General features: G+C 34.5%; 1 protein-coding gene across 1 annotated transcript in view; it reads right to left on the reverse strand.

Moving 5' to 3' along the window:
• The window catches only part of Srfbp1 (serum response factor binding protein 1), a 69,648-nt gene extending 56,864 nt beyond the window's left edge, over positions 1 to 12,784 (reverse strand). The window contains exon 1 of the mRNA XM_026396195.2: positions 12,638 to 12,784. Within this exon, the coding sequence (XP_026251980.1) occupies positions 12,638 to 12,700 (63 nt within the window). The 5' untranslated portion in view covers positions 12,701 to 12,784. The remainder of the gene's footprint in view (positions 1 to 12,637) is intronic.
• Between the last annotated feature and the right edge of the window lie 4,297 nt (positions 12,785 to 17,081).

A 17,081-nucleotide genomic window follows, 5' to 3' on the forward strand; every position in this document is an offset into this window, starting at 1 on the left:
CTAGAGGAAAGGCATAGAGTTCCAAACCAAAAGAATGAACAGTCTATTAAAAAGAAAAAAATATCAGAAAACTTTCCAAACATAAAGAATGAATTGGAAAACCAAATTCAAGCACCTTTACAGGACACCAAATGTACAAAATCCCAACAGATCCACACCGAGGCACATTATAATGAAGCAGGAGGAAAATAATAACATTAAACAGAAACATGAGGTGGGAGGGAAAGGGAGAGAAAAGGGAAATTGCATGGAAATGGAAGGAGACCCTCATTGGTATACAAAATTACACATAAGAGATTGTGAGGGGAATGGGAAAAAAAAAAAAAAACAAGGAGAGAAATGAATTACAGTAGATGGGGTAGAGAGAGAAGATGGGAGGGGAGGGGGGATAGTAGAGGATAGGAAAGGTAGCAGAATACAACAGTTACTAATATGGCATTATGTAAAAATGTGGATGTGTAACCCCAATCTGTATTTGGGGTAAAAATGGGAATTCATAACCCATTTAAATTTAATGTATGAAATATGACATGTCAAGAGCTTTGTAATGTTTTGAACAACCAATAAAAAAAAAATTAAAAAAAAGAGAGAATATTAAAAGCCACAAGAAAAAGGAATCAGATTACATACAGGGGGAAACCAATTAGGGTAACTGCAGATCTTTTAACCCAGACCCTGAAAGCCAGAAGATCCTGGAACAACATCTATCAAGCTCTGAAAGAAAATGGATGCCAACTAACCATCTTCATCCAGCAAAATTAAACTTTAGATTTGATGATGAAATAAAAACCTTCCATGATAAACAAAAATTAAAAGAATTTACAGCTAGAAAACCAGCACTACAAAATACCCTTTGCAAAATATCCCATGAAGAGGAAATGAAAAACAACAATGAAAATCAGCAGAGGAAGGTATTATACTTAAAAAATAATAATAATAAAAGGAGAAACCAAGTCAAGTTAAATAACAAGAGTAAACAAAAATAGTGGGGAATACTAATCATGTCTCAATAATAACCTCGAATGTCAATGGCTTACACTCACCAATCAAAAGACATAGGTTAGCACGCTGGATTTAAAAAAAAAAGAACCAACAATATGATGCCTCCAGGAGACTCATGTGATAGGAAAACACATCCACTGACTGAAGGTGAAAGGCTGGGAAAAATCATAACACTCACATGCTGTGCAGAAGCAAACAGGGTTTTCATCCTCATATGAAATAAAGTAGACTTCAAGCTAAATTTAATCAAAAGGGATAAAGAAGGATATTTCATACTGCTCAAGGAAATCATACACCAACAAGACATAACAATTATAAATATTTATGCCCCAAAGAATGGAGCATCTATGTTCATCAAACAAATTCTACTCAAGTTCAACAGTCAAACTGACCACAACACAATATTCTTGGGTGACTTTAACACACCTCTCTCACTACTGGATGGATCTTCCAAACAAAAGCTGAACAAAGAAACTATAGGACTAAACAATACAATCAATAACTTAGACTTCAATGACATAGATAGAATATTTCATCCTTCAACAAGAAAATATGTTTTCTTCTCAGCAGCACATGGATTCTTCTCCAAAATAGACCATATGCCACAAAGAACTCTTAGCAAATATAAAAAAGTAGAGATACTACCCTGCATTTTAACAGATCATAATGGAATAAAATTAGAAATCAATGATAAATAAAAAAATAAAAGCTACTTAACACCTGCAGACTAAATAATATGCTACTGAATGAACAATGAGTTGCAAAAGACATCTAGGAGGAGATTTAAAAATTTTTAGAGGTGAATGAGAACACAGATACAACATATTGAAATCTCTGGGACACTATGAAGGTAGTACTAACAGGAGAGTTCATTGCATGGAGTTCATTTCTTAAAATAAGAAAAAGTCAACAAATTAATTACTTAACATTACATCTCAAAGTCCTAGAAAAAGAAAACAACATCAAAAGGAGTAGAAGGCGGAAAATAATTAAAATTGGAGCTAAAAATCAATGAAATTGAAACAAATGAAAAAATTGACAAAAAGTTGGTTCTTTGAAAACAATAAATAAGTTTGACAGGCCCTTACCTACGCTAACGAAGATAAGGAGAGATAAAACTCAAATTACTGACATGTGATGAAAAAGGTAATATCATGACAGACACTTCAGAAATACAGAAGATAATTAGAAATAATTCTGAAAACTTGTACTCCAATAAAATATTGAAGGCATTGACAAATTTCTTAAGTCATATGATTTGCCCAAATTGAATCAGTATGATATACACAATTTAAACAGACCAATATCAAGTGATGATATAGAAACCACCATCAGAAGCCTGCCAACCAAGAAAAGCCGTGGACTGGATGGATACACAACCAAGTTCTACAAGACCTTTAAAGAAGAACTAACACCAATACTCTTCAATTTAATTTCAGGAAATAGAAAAAGAGGGAGCACTTCCAAATCCATACCATGAGGCCAATATCACTATGATTCCAAAACCAGGCAAAAATACTTCAAAGAATGAAAACTTCAACCCTGAAAGCTAAAAGATGCTGGAAGAAGATCCATATCTCTAAAGAACATTCTCAGTAAAATTCTGGCAAATCAAATATAAAACATTATCAAAAAGATAGTGTACCATTATCAAGTAGTATTCATCTCAGGGATGCAAGGTTGGTTCAACACATGGAAATCAATAAATGTAATTTATCACATCAATAAACTCAAGGATAAGAATCATATGATCATCAAAAAGCATCCAACCAAATAAAGTACCCCTTCATGTTCAAAACACTAGAAAAATTAGGCATAACAGAAACATACTTCAACATAGTAAAGGTTATCTGTGCTAAGCCCCAGGCCAACATTCCCATTTTAAATGGAGAAAAATTGAAGGCACTCCTTCTAAAAACTGGAACAAGACAGGGATGCCCTCTTTTACCACTTCTATTTAACATAGTTCTTGAAACATTGCCAAGAGCAATTAGACAAAAGAAATTACAGGGACACAGATAGGAAAAGAATAACTCAAATTGGCACTATTTGTAGATGATATGATTCTATACCTAGAGGAACCAAAAAGTGCCACCAGAAAACTTCTAGAACTAGTAAATGAATTCAGCAAATTAGCAGGATATAAAATCAACACCATAAATCAAAGGCATTTCTGTATATCAGTGACAAATCCTCTGAGAGGGAAATGAGGAAAACTACCCCACAATAGCCTCAAAAAAATAAATAAATAAATAAATAAAATACTTGGGAATCAATTTAATGAAAGAGGTGAAAGACCTATACAATGAAAATTACAAAACCCTAAAGAAATTAAAGAAGACCTTAGAAGATGGAAAGATCTACCTTGCTCTTACATAGGCAGAATTAATATTGTCAAAATGACCATATTACAGCACTATACAGATTTAATGCACTATACAAATTTAATGAAAGTCCACTCAAAATCCCAATGACATTCCTCATAGAAATAGAAAAAGCAATCATAAAATTCATCTGGAAAAATAAGAGACAGAGAACAGCTAAAGCAATCTTTAGCAAAGAGAGTGAAGCAGATGGCATCTCAGTATAGCAAATCTTAAACTATACTACAGAGCAATATCAAAAACAGTATTGGCACCAAAACAAACTGGTAGACCAATGGTACAGAAAAGAGAACACAGAGATTAACCCACATAATTACAATCATCTTATACTAGATAAAGGAACCAAAAATATACATTGGAAAAAAGACACCCTCTTCAACAAATGGCGCTGGGAAAATTACAAATCCATATGCAACACAATGAAATTAAACCCCTATCTCTCACCATGCACAAAACTCAACCCAAAGTGGATCAAGGACCTAGGAATTAAACCAGAAAACCTGTGTGTAATAGAAGAAAAAGTAGGCCCCAATCTCCATCATGTGGGATTAGGCCCCAAGTTCCTTAAAAAGACTCTTCTGCCGCAAGAATTAAAATCAAGAATCAATAAATGGGATGGATTCAAACTCAAAAGATTCTTCTCAGAAAAAGAAACAATCAGTGAGGTGAACAGAGCGCATACATCTTGGGAGCAAATTTTTACCCCTCACACATCAGATAGAGCACTAACCTCTAGAAATATAAAAAAAATTAAAAGCTAAATATCAAAAACCCAAATAATCCAATCAATAAATAGGCCAGGGACCTGAGCAGACACTTCTCAGAAGATAATATACAGTCAATTAACAAATATAGCAAAAAAATGTTCATCATCTCTAGCAATTAGAGAAATGCAAATCAAAACTACTCTAAGATTTCATTTCACTCCATTCAGAATGGCAGCTATTAAGAATATAAACAATAAGTGTTATGGAGGATGTGGGGGAAAAGGCACACCATACATTGCTGGTGGGACTGTAAATTGGTGCAGTCAATATGGAAAGCAATATGGAGATTCGTTGGAAAACTGGAAATGGAACCACGGTTTGATCCAGCTATCCCTCTCCTTATTCTATACCCCAAAGACTTAAAAACAGCATACTACAGGGACACAATCAAGACATCAATGTTTATAGCAGAACAATTCACAATAGCTAAACAATGGAACCAACCTAGATGCCCTTAAGTAGATTAATGGATTAAAAAATGTGGTATATGTACACAATGGAGTATTACTGAGCAAAAAAAGAGAATATAATCATGGCATTTGCAGGTAAATGGATGGAGTTGGATAAGATAATACTAAGAGACCTTAGCCAATCCCAAAAACCCAAATGCCAAATGTTTTCTCTGATATTAGGAGGCTGATTCATAGTGGGGTAGGGAGGAGGACCATGAGAAGAATAAACAAACTCTAGATAGGGCAAAGGAGTTTGGGGGAAGGCAGGGGGCATGGGGTTAGAAATGATGGTGGGATGAGATGGACATCATTATCCAAAGTACATGTATGAAGACACAAATGGTGTGAATATACTGTACACAACCAGAGATATGAAAAATTGTGCTCTAATATGAACTGTAATATGAACTGTAATGCATTCTGCTGTCATATAACAAATTAGAATTAAAAATTAATTAATTTTTAATTAATTGACTTTTTAATTTAAAAAGTCAATTCAAAGTTGGGCATGGTGGTGCTTGCCTGTGATCCCAGTGATTTGGGAGGCTGACACATTAGGATTAAGATCCAAAGTTTGAGGTCTGCCTCACCAATTTAGGGAGATTCTGAATCATTAAAAAATAAATTAATTAATTAAAAGTCTGGGGATGTAGCTCAGAACCTGTGAGTTCAATCCCTGATACTAAAAGCAAAAATAAAAAGTCAATTGAAATGCAAGAAAAGGAACTATGAAGAGTCAAAACATGGCAATGCCGAACTCAAGGAAATTCCAAAGAATTCTTTGTTATGAGGCCTAAAAAAATACAATATGTCATGTAGTAACTCAATTAGTAGAATAGTTGCATCATGGCTTAACAATGAATCATGCACCAAAACCCCCTTCTGTAGTGTAGTTCTACACTTCAACAAGCACATCCAGCTGATGATGTTCTGTAGTCAGGAAAATAATGTTTTACAATGTATTACTATTTTCATTACATATTTTTTAAAAATAAATTAGCTTTCTCATTTACAGAGTCTCATAAGCTTAAGTTTACTGTAAATATGCTTTTGAGAGAATAAGTTTTAATTTTGGAGTGACAATGATATTGAGTTTCTAACATATGAAGTTGTCAGCAGATTGGTCCATATGCAAATTTAAGTCCTTTGCACTGTCTCTAGGCTTGCCATCTGCTAGCCAATCAACCGGTAAGTTTCTACTGGTGATATACTGACTACATTATGTATTTGGTTAACCTGTAATTTAACAAAATCTGAGTATAGCTATGTGTATTAGAATGCATTAAAATTTCTGGTTACCCATTACTCATGTATCAGACTGGCATTTTTTTTTAAATGGCAATGCATATTGTTTATGAGGTTGTGAGGAAATAGTCATTGTCATGCATTGCTGGTAGAAATGCAAACTATATTTTCCTCCTAATGGAAAATTTGGCAATACTTAGCAAAAATCCTACTTCTTTTAATCTATCTAGAAGACATACATCCAACTATAGGAAAAGGTTAGCAAGAGTTTTCACTGTGATATTCTTAAAAATGTTGCCCTAAGAGATAAAATATTATATAAAAGCATACAGCAAAATAGTATTTTAAGTTAATGCTAGAAATCTGCATGTATTGTCATGTAAAAACCATAAAAATAATGTGTTTTGTGAAAAAAGAAACTTACAGAATAATATACATGATACCAAATTTATGTAGTACAATTATCACATAAAGTTTGAAAGTACACAGTACTGTATACTAAGTACAGGTAACTGTTACAAAATTATAAAATGTATAGATCAAAACATACACCAAAAGAATAATAATTATTTCTCAAGTATAAAAGGTGAGTGGAATTAAACATTAAGACAGCTTAATACTAATAACTACTAAATTCAGCAATTGGATTATAAGGACATTTATTTTATTATTTTTCATGTTTAAAGTATTTCATGGTTAACACAATTTATTATAGTTTTAGGAAGAGGATTTTAATCTGGCCATTTGGACTGATAACATTGTTGAATTATACTTTTTATTTCTGATAAGCAAATATATATATATATATATATATATAAACTTAGTAATTGTAACTTAACCATTATTGAGCATGTACTGCCACCTAGCCAAATTTACCAGAATCATTTAACAATCAAGCACAATCTGATTCTCTTCTTATGGATAGACTCTCATTTACTATTTTAGAATAAATTTTTTAAAAGTACTATGTATCCAATTACAACATATGAGTTTTGTAACTTTAGAAAAACATATAAACAGGGTTCTTTAAATTTTTTCACAAACATTTTCTTTTTTGTCATTTTAATTTCTAAGTTCATATGCCTCCACTCACATTAAAGGGGTATATGTTCCAAGACCTGCAAAGGATTTGTGAAACTGTGGACAATATTTCTTCTACATGTAGCTACCTATGATAAGTTTGTATTCATTTTGATTTATAAATCAGACCCAGTAAGAGAATATGAAAATAACTAATAATAAAGTAGAACAATTATAACAACATGTAAAAATGTTGAACTTTATGGCTATTACTTAGTAAAACAAGGGTTATTTGAACACACCCAGTGTGATACTGTAACAATCTAATGACCAAAAGGGACACATGGGGTAGTATGTAGCCTAGGCAATTCAGCACAAAATTTCATCACTCTACTCATAACAGTTTGCAACTTTTTAAAACTTAGAAAGTATTTATTTCACGAATTTTACATTTAATATTTTCTGGTGTACGGTTGACCTCAGGCAATTTAAATCACAGCAAATAAAATCATTAATAAAAGTAAAATTACTATATGAAATGGCAAGGAATTTTCTAATGAGTATATTGGTAATTTTCTATCGAAGAATAAAATAATGACAGTTTTCTACAAAGGCCAGTGATACTCCTATGAAATTAAAATACTACACCAAATCATTTCACTGCCTAATTCTGAGATGGGCCAAAGAAACAGATGAATAGAATTAATCCCATCTAGCTTGCAAATTCTTTACTCATTAAATGCTATAGCACTGTTGTTTTCGATTGTGTATCCTTCCTTCTCTAGTTCTTAAGGGGAAAAAAAAGTCAACATTTAGAGTATTTTCCCCTCATTTGAACATTAAGTCGATATTAATTGTGCTGACGTGTTTTAATTTTTCCAACATATACTACCTGTAGATTAGTCCTATACTAGATGTTAGGGAAGTTGGTATAACAAAACAGTTAAATATTCTTTTTTTTAAATATATTTTTTAGTTGTCCATGGACCTTTATTTTATTTATTTATATGTGGTGCTGAAAATCGAACTCAGTGCCTCACACATGCTAGGCAAATGCTTTACCACTGAGCTACAACCACATCCCCATATATTCTCTTTTTGAAATCCATATAAAGTACTGAGGAAGATAAAACATTCAATAAATAATCATATTATACAGTACAAAGTGATGCTACAAAGTGATATAAAAAGATAAAAGTAAATTTTTACTTTTCCAGAATAAATGTATTTTAAGAATCTAGAGTGAATTATAAATTCAATTTTGTCCTTGAAATTTTTCATAACAATATAATTATTAAGAGTAGTTGACACTAGAAGTTAAAATATAATTAGTGCCTTTGCAGTAGGCTTTAATTTACATAAAAGACACTTGGGAAATTTAATGTATTATAAAATTAGTCTGTCACATAACTTTTTAAAAGAAAAAAATAGATTAAAAATTATGAAACAAGGATTCCTAAAAAACAAATCACAGCTATGATTACTAGTATATCCAAGATAAGAGATTTATAAGCCTTTCAACATTTGATAAAACCTTTGGATTCTTTTTCCCATAGAAACAACAAATTTACATATAGTTTCAGGTAGTTATAGACCCTTGGAAATACATCATAAAATTCCCAAGAGATATTAAGACTAATTCAACAAAATAGGCACTGGGGATATGATGATGACTAAGAATTTAAAGCCAGGTGGAAGGGATACAAAATCTTTAATAAAGACACACACACACACAAAGTATTGCACACACTGCAAAGAAATGGTGGTATGAGAAATTATAAAAGGGGTAAATGAAAACCAAGAACAATTTCCCTGCAAAAGAAATAAATGAAATAAGACTAATGAGAAGAAAAACAGTTTCAGATAAGACGATCAGCATGTGCAGAGAACCTGTAGAGGGGTATAAGAGGTAGCACAGAAAAGTCTGTGCAGTTAAAGTACAGATACTTCAAGGAAGAGGTATATAAGAGAAAGTGAATAGATTGCCTTTATTAAAAGCAACCTAGTGAGTTTTAAGCAAGGGAGTGGATGTGATGTGTTCTAAAGACAGCACTCAAACTGCAGTACGAGATCAGGCTATAAAGTCTGACAAGAGTCAAGTTAACTAGCTGTGGAAATAGTACAGTAATTCTGGTTGTAGACATAATCTGGATAAGGACAGCAGTTGTGATGGAAAAAAAATGAAAAGATTAGAATTAGTGAATTTGAGCTTTTTTTCCAAGTATATTTTGTTTCTTCTTCTTTTTGGTTTTTGCTTTGATGGGATACTGTTATAGCAAGAATTGCTTTGCCCCATTGATAGATATCCCCTGTCCAAATGGAGTGTCCTGTCAGATCTTAAAAAAGGAGACTATTCCTGTCCCCAAGTCATAAATTAACATTACTGGAACCTAATGCCACATCCTTTGTGACCAGCAGCCTCCATCCTCCGTGGGCAAAAGGGGATGAATAGCAGGATAGAGGCCAAGTTCTCTTTGCCCATTTTTCTACAGCCCAGATAGTTTTGGGGGGATATTTTTTCACCCCATCTTAGGGTTAGGGTCCTTGAACAAACAATTAGATGATCTGCAGTCGCAAATCTGCCTGGGACCAGCTGAAAAAAACAGTGCTAGCAGTGTTGCTTTAACCTTCTCTTCTGGTATCCTGCTATCCTCACACACCCACACACCGTCTGGCATCTTCAACTTAGTTCCTGATTGTTCAGATCCCTTATCATGCAACTGCATAAATGACTGTACATACAGAATCTCTTCCATATACTTTACCCCTGACAGACCAGCTTCAACTGCAAAATTATATAATAATCCAGAAAAAACATTCAAAATTTAGATTGTATTACAGTTAAACTTCTTTCTCTTAGATAGGCTTATACCTATAAGTGGCCCATTCAGCCAAGATCTCTTTTCTCTCTAGAGACTACTGGTAAGATCAACCCAGCATGGCCCATGTCTTAAAGGGCCAGCAGCAGATACAAAAAAACAAAAACAAAGACAAAAACAGAGAGACAGACAACTAGACAGGCTCTTCAAAATTTTAAATTGACCAGCCAAGATATTTCCCAAGAGACTACCTATAGAATCAATGAAGTATTGGGCATGTCTTAAAAGGGCCAGGAACATACCAACAACAACAACAACAACAACAAAAACAAACAACAACAACAAAAAAACCACCACCAAAACACAGACAACCAAAGGGAATTCCCAAACCCAAGGCCAAGAACCTAGGAGACATCAGAAGGGAGAAAATATCCCTAGGTTCTTGATTCCTGCTTAACCATGATCCCTAACATGAAATGGCATCACAGATGTTCCCACAAAGAGGAAGCAGAGGTGTGAAATCAAGGGTCTCTGCATGCATGGTGAGGGATTTACCAGATGGCCAAGGATGTCACAACTTTACTGAGTTCAGGTTACATTTTCTCAAAATGAACCAGGATGGAACAACCTGTACCATTCAGGGAGAGAAGGTGGGAGTTCCCTGAAACTCTTTTTTGCTTCAGAAGCTGCTGGGTTAGTGCCTCAGCCCCTCCCTTTAATAGCTCTTTTGGTTGGAACCTAAGGCAAATTCCCATCTCATAACTCTCTACAGTTGGCTCTCAACAAGTTTGCCAGTCAACTTGCATCCTTAGCATGGGAGTAGGGTTCCTTGGAAAGCCAGACCTGCCCAAGAAAGCTGGAACAGGGAATGCTCTTAGGTCCCACCTGGGGTGCCAAATTTGTTACTAAAAGCTCAGTTCTTGTTTCCATTGTCAATCCAATAAGGAGGAAACAGTTCTGAGAAAAAGGTGGTTCATTGATTTGCTAGCAAAGGAGAATCACAGGGGACTCCTGTCCCAGAGACTGTGATTCAAACATAATTTCTTTCTGGAGAAATTGCCCATTTTCTACGACAGTTTCTCTTAATTTCCATGAGCTGTTTTAGAGAAATAGCATTAGTTTTTTATCTGCCATATCTGGTGTATTTTTTTTCTAACTAGTTTTGCTCTTTTCTTTGATATGTTTTCCAGTTTTTATGTAATAAATCTATATAGTCATATGGCATAACTAAATTTTAATGGGCTATGTATATGATGGTGGTTTCATAAAATTATATTATTTACTGATAATGATATTATAGCTGTCTTAGTTTGTGACTCTATGTTCACAAAAGGACAAAATCACCTAATGACATTTCATAGAACTCTTCCTATCATTAAGCAATGCATGACTGCATTTGCTTTTTAAAGTTTTTCCTCGTTAATTTTAAATAACATCATCTCCACTTTTTTTCTGTCCTTTTTATCTTCTTCATATTGGAACACATTAAATTTTAGTGTGGGACACACATACTTCCTGATTGATAAATTCATTTAGTCATCCAGCATGCAGTCATAAAACATACATGTTGTAGAGAAAAAAAAAAAAAAAAATATATATATATATATATACACACACATAAAAGAAACAGGTGTTTCCAGAATAGAAATCATTCTGATTGCAAAAGGAATACACACCTCAATCTAAACTAAGTTTAATGATCAAATTTTAACTATTTTCAGGAGGCCTGGAAGTTAGCTAAATGAAAAATAGCCTTTTGCGCCTAGGATTCCCTGTCATTACCACTGTCACAGTCAAAACCTGACATGAAGCTAACTATTATTTCCTGTGAATTCCCAAGGCCATCTTAATGATTTGGGATTTTTACATCTCAATGGTAACCTACAGAAAATAGCCTACCAACTGTTTTCTACCACAAATCACTAGTTTCATTTACCCTCTTCAGTATATTCTATACTCTGCCTACTAAAATCAAGACTCAATCTGACAATAAAGCAAAAACATAATTTTAGTTTTATCTTCTACTTCATCCCACAAGTTCCTCAGTGAAGCCTTTTCTATCCCAGTAGGGTTTCCTAGTACCATCCTTTCCCAGCTTGTACTCGTCCCTCTGCCTGGAATGCTTTCTACCTTCAGTGCCTGCAATTCCTGTATAAGAGCCTCAAACATCAAGCACAGATATCACTATATGACTTCTTTCTTTGGAACTTTTCTGCTCTACTCATTTTGGGGGGACACTAATTATAAACTGTATCATAAGTGGATATTTCTTACGCATTTCTGCCTGATACGGGTTAACAGAAAATCTAAGGTATATTTTACACAACTCTGCAATCTGAACAGTGAATTGTCCTTAACAAATACATATCCACAGAATAAGGGGATAAAGACTACTTTTGCTGTATATAGCTGTGAGGTCCTCATTTGATTCTTGCTTTTCGAGCTCATTTTAAGTGGCAGACTTGATAACCAGGTGACATTAATGCATTATGGTGGAGGGGGTAGTGAGAACAAATGCAGGATCAGATTAAAGAACGAACAAGAGAAGGGAAATGGAGGATAGCCAAGTATAAATAACTCGTCCTTAAGGTTTGGCTGTAAATGGAATGGACAGAAAAATGACGAAGAAATAATGAACTAACCGTCCATGGTCTCATTAAATATCAGTAACTTTTTATGAAAAACCATCTTTCCCTTCATTTTCGACCGTAAATAAAAAGCAGGTAATGAGTACGGAGAGTTTATTAAGGATCAGGCATTGTGCTGACACTTCTAGAAATCGGGAAGGGGAGTTACTGGCGGCCATACATCGAGTTCCTGGAAACCCTCGTGGGTCATCAAGAGGCCGCATCCTTCACCCTGGTTACTTGCCCGTCGAAAAGACGCAGAATAGCTGGTTTTGAGAGCACCAATATTGGCCCCACTGGTTCTCAGCCCTCGGCGCTCACCTCGTTGTTGAGGTTCAGAGACCCCGGCGGCGCCATAGTAGTGGGTCCAGATGGAGAATCCATGGCTATCTGCACGTGAACTCCGCCGGTCACACCGCGGCTGCGTTGCTACGCCCCTCAACCTCAGGCTCTTCCGCCCTACGCTGTTCCGCGTCTCCCGGAGCTCACGACTAGAGAAAAGCGACGCGATGCAGGGCGGGGGAGGAGCAGAACTGAGGGAGAGCAACTTCCGGCTCGCAGTGTGACGCGGCGGAATTGCGTGTTTCTATGGAAACGGGGAGCGGGTGGGTAGCCTGAGGGAGTTCCACTCCTGAGGTTCCCCAAAGCGCTTGTTTTTCATGACCTTGCTTTGATTATGCCTCCTAGTACTTAATCAGAGGTCGTTAGTGCCTTGTTTTTTGTTTCCTAATGCATGTATGTGTGTGTGTGTGTGTGTGTGTGTGTGTGTGTGTGTGTGAAAGCTTTAGGTCAAGTAGTTGTGTGACCGAGTTTTTGCTCCGATTTTTTTTTTCAGCATATGTGAAGATTTATGCGCGCTGAACAAACACGTTTTATGAGAATCGCACAGCTTTTCATTCGCATGTTTCTGAGGCGTAGATATGTTATGAACATTCTCAGAGGTTTACATAAAAGCAAATTCAAGTAAACTGAACATTTGAAGCAAAGCCAGAATACAGATTTTCTACAGCCTGTGAGAATGTCCGTTTTGAAGTGTTGATCTCCAGGCAAAGAAAACATAATTGAGATTTTTAAGTCTGAATTAGATAATAGATAATTAGTTATTAACTATGAATTAGATAATTAGTTATTAATTAACATTTTAGTGTTGACAGTTAAAATGAGTCAAATCACTTTACATGACTTAGCATCAAAATCGTCACAGAAACCCAATGAGATAGGAATTGATGTTCTTATTTCACAGGTATGGAAACGGACCTTAGAGAAGACAAGTGTGTTGTTCAGTCATCTGCTGGAACGGTTTACTGCTACAAGACTTAAGGTACCACAACATAGTGTGTGGGGTCCAACGTAAAATGAAAATACAGAACCCTCATTCAAAAAGCTCAAAAATTGTTCTCCCACACTATCTGAACTATCATGCTGTTTATTTATGATTTAAAATGACCCTCAAGTGCAAGACTAAGTGAAGACCCTTAAAGATGCCGGAGATCCCTGCTCCAAGACTTGGACACTGTGCTCAAGCAAGGCTATGTGGGGACCTGGGAGCAGGAAGGTTGGGACTGGACAGGACAGTACATAACACAAAGAGTGAGAGCCCTTAGTATATGTTCCTTTTTTCCCCACTGGATTTCATTTACTAAACTGAAAGTCATAGATGTAATGATTAATTTCAAAATGATGACCAAAGCATGCTTAACCATGGCCCACATCTAAGCATTTGTCCATGTGACATAGTACTGTCCAGAGTCACTTCTCCTAATTCCTCTTGAATAGCTTAGACTTGTATTTGGATTTTATATTCTCATTTTTTTATGTGGCCTGGGCACAAATGTTTAACTGCTGAATTCCTGTTTGCATGAAAGCAGTTTTACTATATCATACACTGAATTTTGATTGTCTTTCTTTATTAAAGCTGAATTTCTGGTGTGTAGGAGCATTTTCAGCATCATGTGGGTAGTAGAAACATCACTTTTAAATACATGGAAAAAAATAATGAAGAGAAATGTAGAGCTTTAAGGAAATTATGTCTTCTATTTTGGGATAGCAATGTATTATGATCTTGTAATGCTTTGGAAGGTATATTTTAATATAAAATTCATCTGTAGATCTTAAAGGCTTTGTATCTAATTCTCATGACCATATCAACACCTCATTTCTCTAGCCACCAGAGCTTACTGAGGCTCAGTACTTTTTTTCTCCATTGCTTAGCCCATGCTCTCTCATTTGCATATTATGCTCCTCACAACCTACTTTTGTAAAAACCACTTTGGAGACCAGGCTAAATTCCTTCTATCCGTTTAAGAATTCTTTTCATAGCCTCCTCTAAAAAGTTAATTTTTCTCACCATCAATTTTTATAGTATTTATAATTGTCTACCTTAATTTGAAATTTCCTGTGAACTGTCATTTTTAAATATTAGAATTAAATACTCAGCAGTCTTAAATCCTCCATTTTTGCAGAGACTTTTCTTTTTCCATTTTCACAATATCCATGTAAAATTATTTGTTTCATATATATACCACTTCAAAATCAATACATCTTACTTTAATGCAACAATATAAAAATTGTTTGGTTTGTTTATAAAGGTGATTTTACTAACCTGCTCTCTTAAAGCTATGCACATTTCCTCCAGTAACAATAATAATTACTTAATGAGACTACAAATTTTTCTTGAAAACAACACATCAAACCTTCTCACCCTTTTATTCTTGAAAGGATGACTGGGCTCAATTAATTATATAAGGCTTATGAAATGACAAAGTTCTTATCATTAAAAGAAACTTGTTTGAGACCTTTTATTCTTTAGAACAGTGGTCCAATTAGTGGAACTAAGGCTCCACAAACGCATTCACTAGAGACTTACATTTTTCCACTTCTGGTTCTTCAAGAGCTTCTCAAATTCCTCTGTATTAGTCTGTTCGGGCTGGTATAAAAAAGTACCACAAATTAGGTAGTTTATACAACAGAAATTTAGTTTTTTACAGTTCTGGAGTCTAGAAATCCAAGATTAAGTAGCAACTCTAATAGGCATATAATGATATGATACTGTGGTTTTAATTTACATTTCCCTAATAACTAACAGTTAATTTCTGGTGAAGGATCTCTTCTTGACATACAGATGGCTGCCTTCTCTTTATGGTTATATCCTCACAAGGCTTTTCCCTCTGTGCACAAGTAGAGAGAGAAATCTCTAATATGTCTGCCTGTTCTTATAAAGACAACAATTCTGTTGGATTAGGATCCCACAACTATGAACTCATTTAAAATAATTCCATCATTAAAGACTTTATCTCCAAATCATGTCACATTGGGAGATAGGGCTTCAACATATGAATTTGAGTGGAGGCACAATTCAGTCTAATATACTTACATTTTTTGAGAATCCTTCCATATTACCTCAAAGAAAATAATTTTCTTCTCATTTTAATGCCTTATTGCTGCCATTTCTGTCATTTTTATTTCCATAAATAGTAGTCATCCATTAATGGATCACAACTAAACATGGTTGTTTATCAATCATAATAGAATTGAAAAATAGATTCATTTTTGAACAAGTGATTTGTCAAAATTGTGAAGGTAATTCAATGGGGAAAAGATTGTCTTTTCAATGAATTATGACTGAACAATTGAATATCTACGTGAAAAACAAAAAACTACCTTTGACTTGTACATCATGCCACATGAAAAAGCAATACAAGATGGTTCATACATGTAGGTTTGAAACCTAAAGTTCTAGAAGATAATGTTGGACAAAAACTTTGACTTTTGGTTATGCAAAGGTTTCTTGGATATATAAAATCAAAAGCAGAATCCATATAAAAATATATTGATAAATAGCACCTAATCAGTAATAAAACTTCTATCTCCCATTAGACAGTATTAAGAAAGTAAAAAAGAGAAACAATACATGGAGAGAGAATTTTTACAAATTGCATATTTTATAAAGGATTTTTATCTAGAATACACTAAGAAGCTCTAGAATCAATAAGGAAACAAACAATCCAATGAAAAAGCAAAACGATATTAGCAGATACTACACTTAAAAAGATATTTGGAGAGCTGAGTGTGATGGCACATGCCTGTATTCTTAGAAACTTGGGAGGCTGAAGTAGGAAGATCACAAGTTTGAGATCAGTCTCAACAACTTAGCGAGACCCTTAGCAACTTAGCAAATAAAAAGTAAAAAAAATAAAGGGCTGGAAATTTGTCTCAGTTGTTGAGTCCCTTGATTTAATCTCCAGTACCAATAAATAAATTAATTAACTAATTAAAAACAAAAGGTATGTGGATAGCAAATGAAAATATTCAAAACCATTAGTCATCAGAGAAGTGCAAATTACAAACATAGTATCATACCATTATATACCTAGTAGAGTATAAAATTAAGTCTTATCGTACCAAGAGCTAGCTAGGATATGAAGGACCTAGAACCCTCTTCTGTCACTAGTGGTGGGGTAAAGTGGTACAGCCATGTTAGAAATAGTCTGGCAAGTTTTTAAGAATTTATGCATCCACCAGCCATACGATGTAAGGTTTTTTTCTTCAATCAATAGAAAAATGGAATTAGGTATCCTTTCAAAGAATTGTGTATTAATCCTCAGAGCAACTTTATTTGGAGCAGTTAAAATATAAAAACAATCTAAAATTCCATTCAACAGGGATATACCATGGCACATGTGCAAGCATGAACACACACACAAAATACAACACCACTCGACAATAAAAAAGAATGATATGTACTGCAACATGGGTAAATTTTTAA

Source organism: Urocitellus parryii, chromosome 1, assembly GCF_045843805.1.
Source record: "Urocitellus parryii isolate mUroPar1 chromosome 1, mUroPar1.hap1, whole genome shotgun sequence".
Taxonomy (NCBI): domain Eukaryota; kingdom Metazoa; phylum Chordata; class Mammalia; order Rodentia; family Sciuridae; genus Urocitellus; species Urocitellus parryii.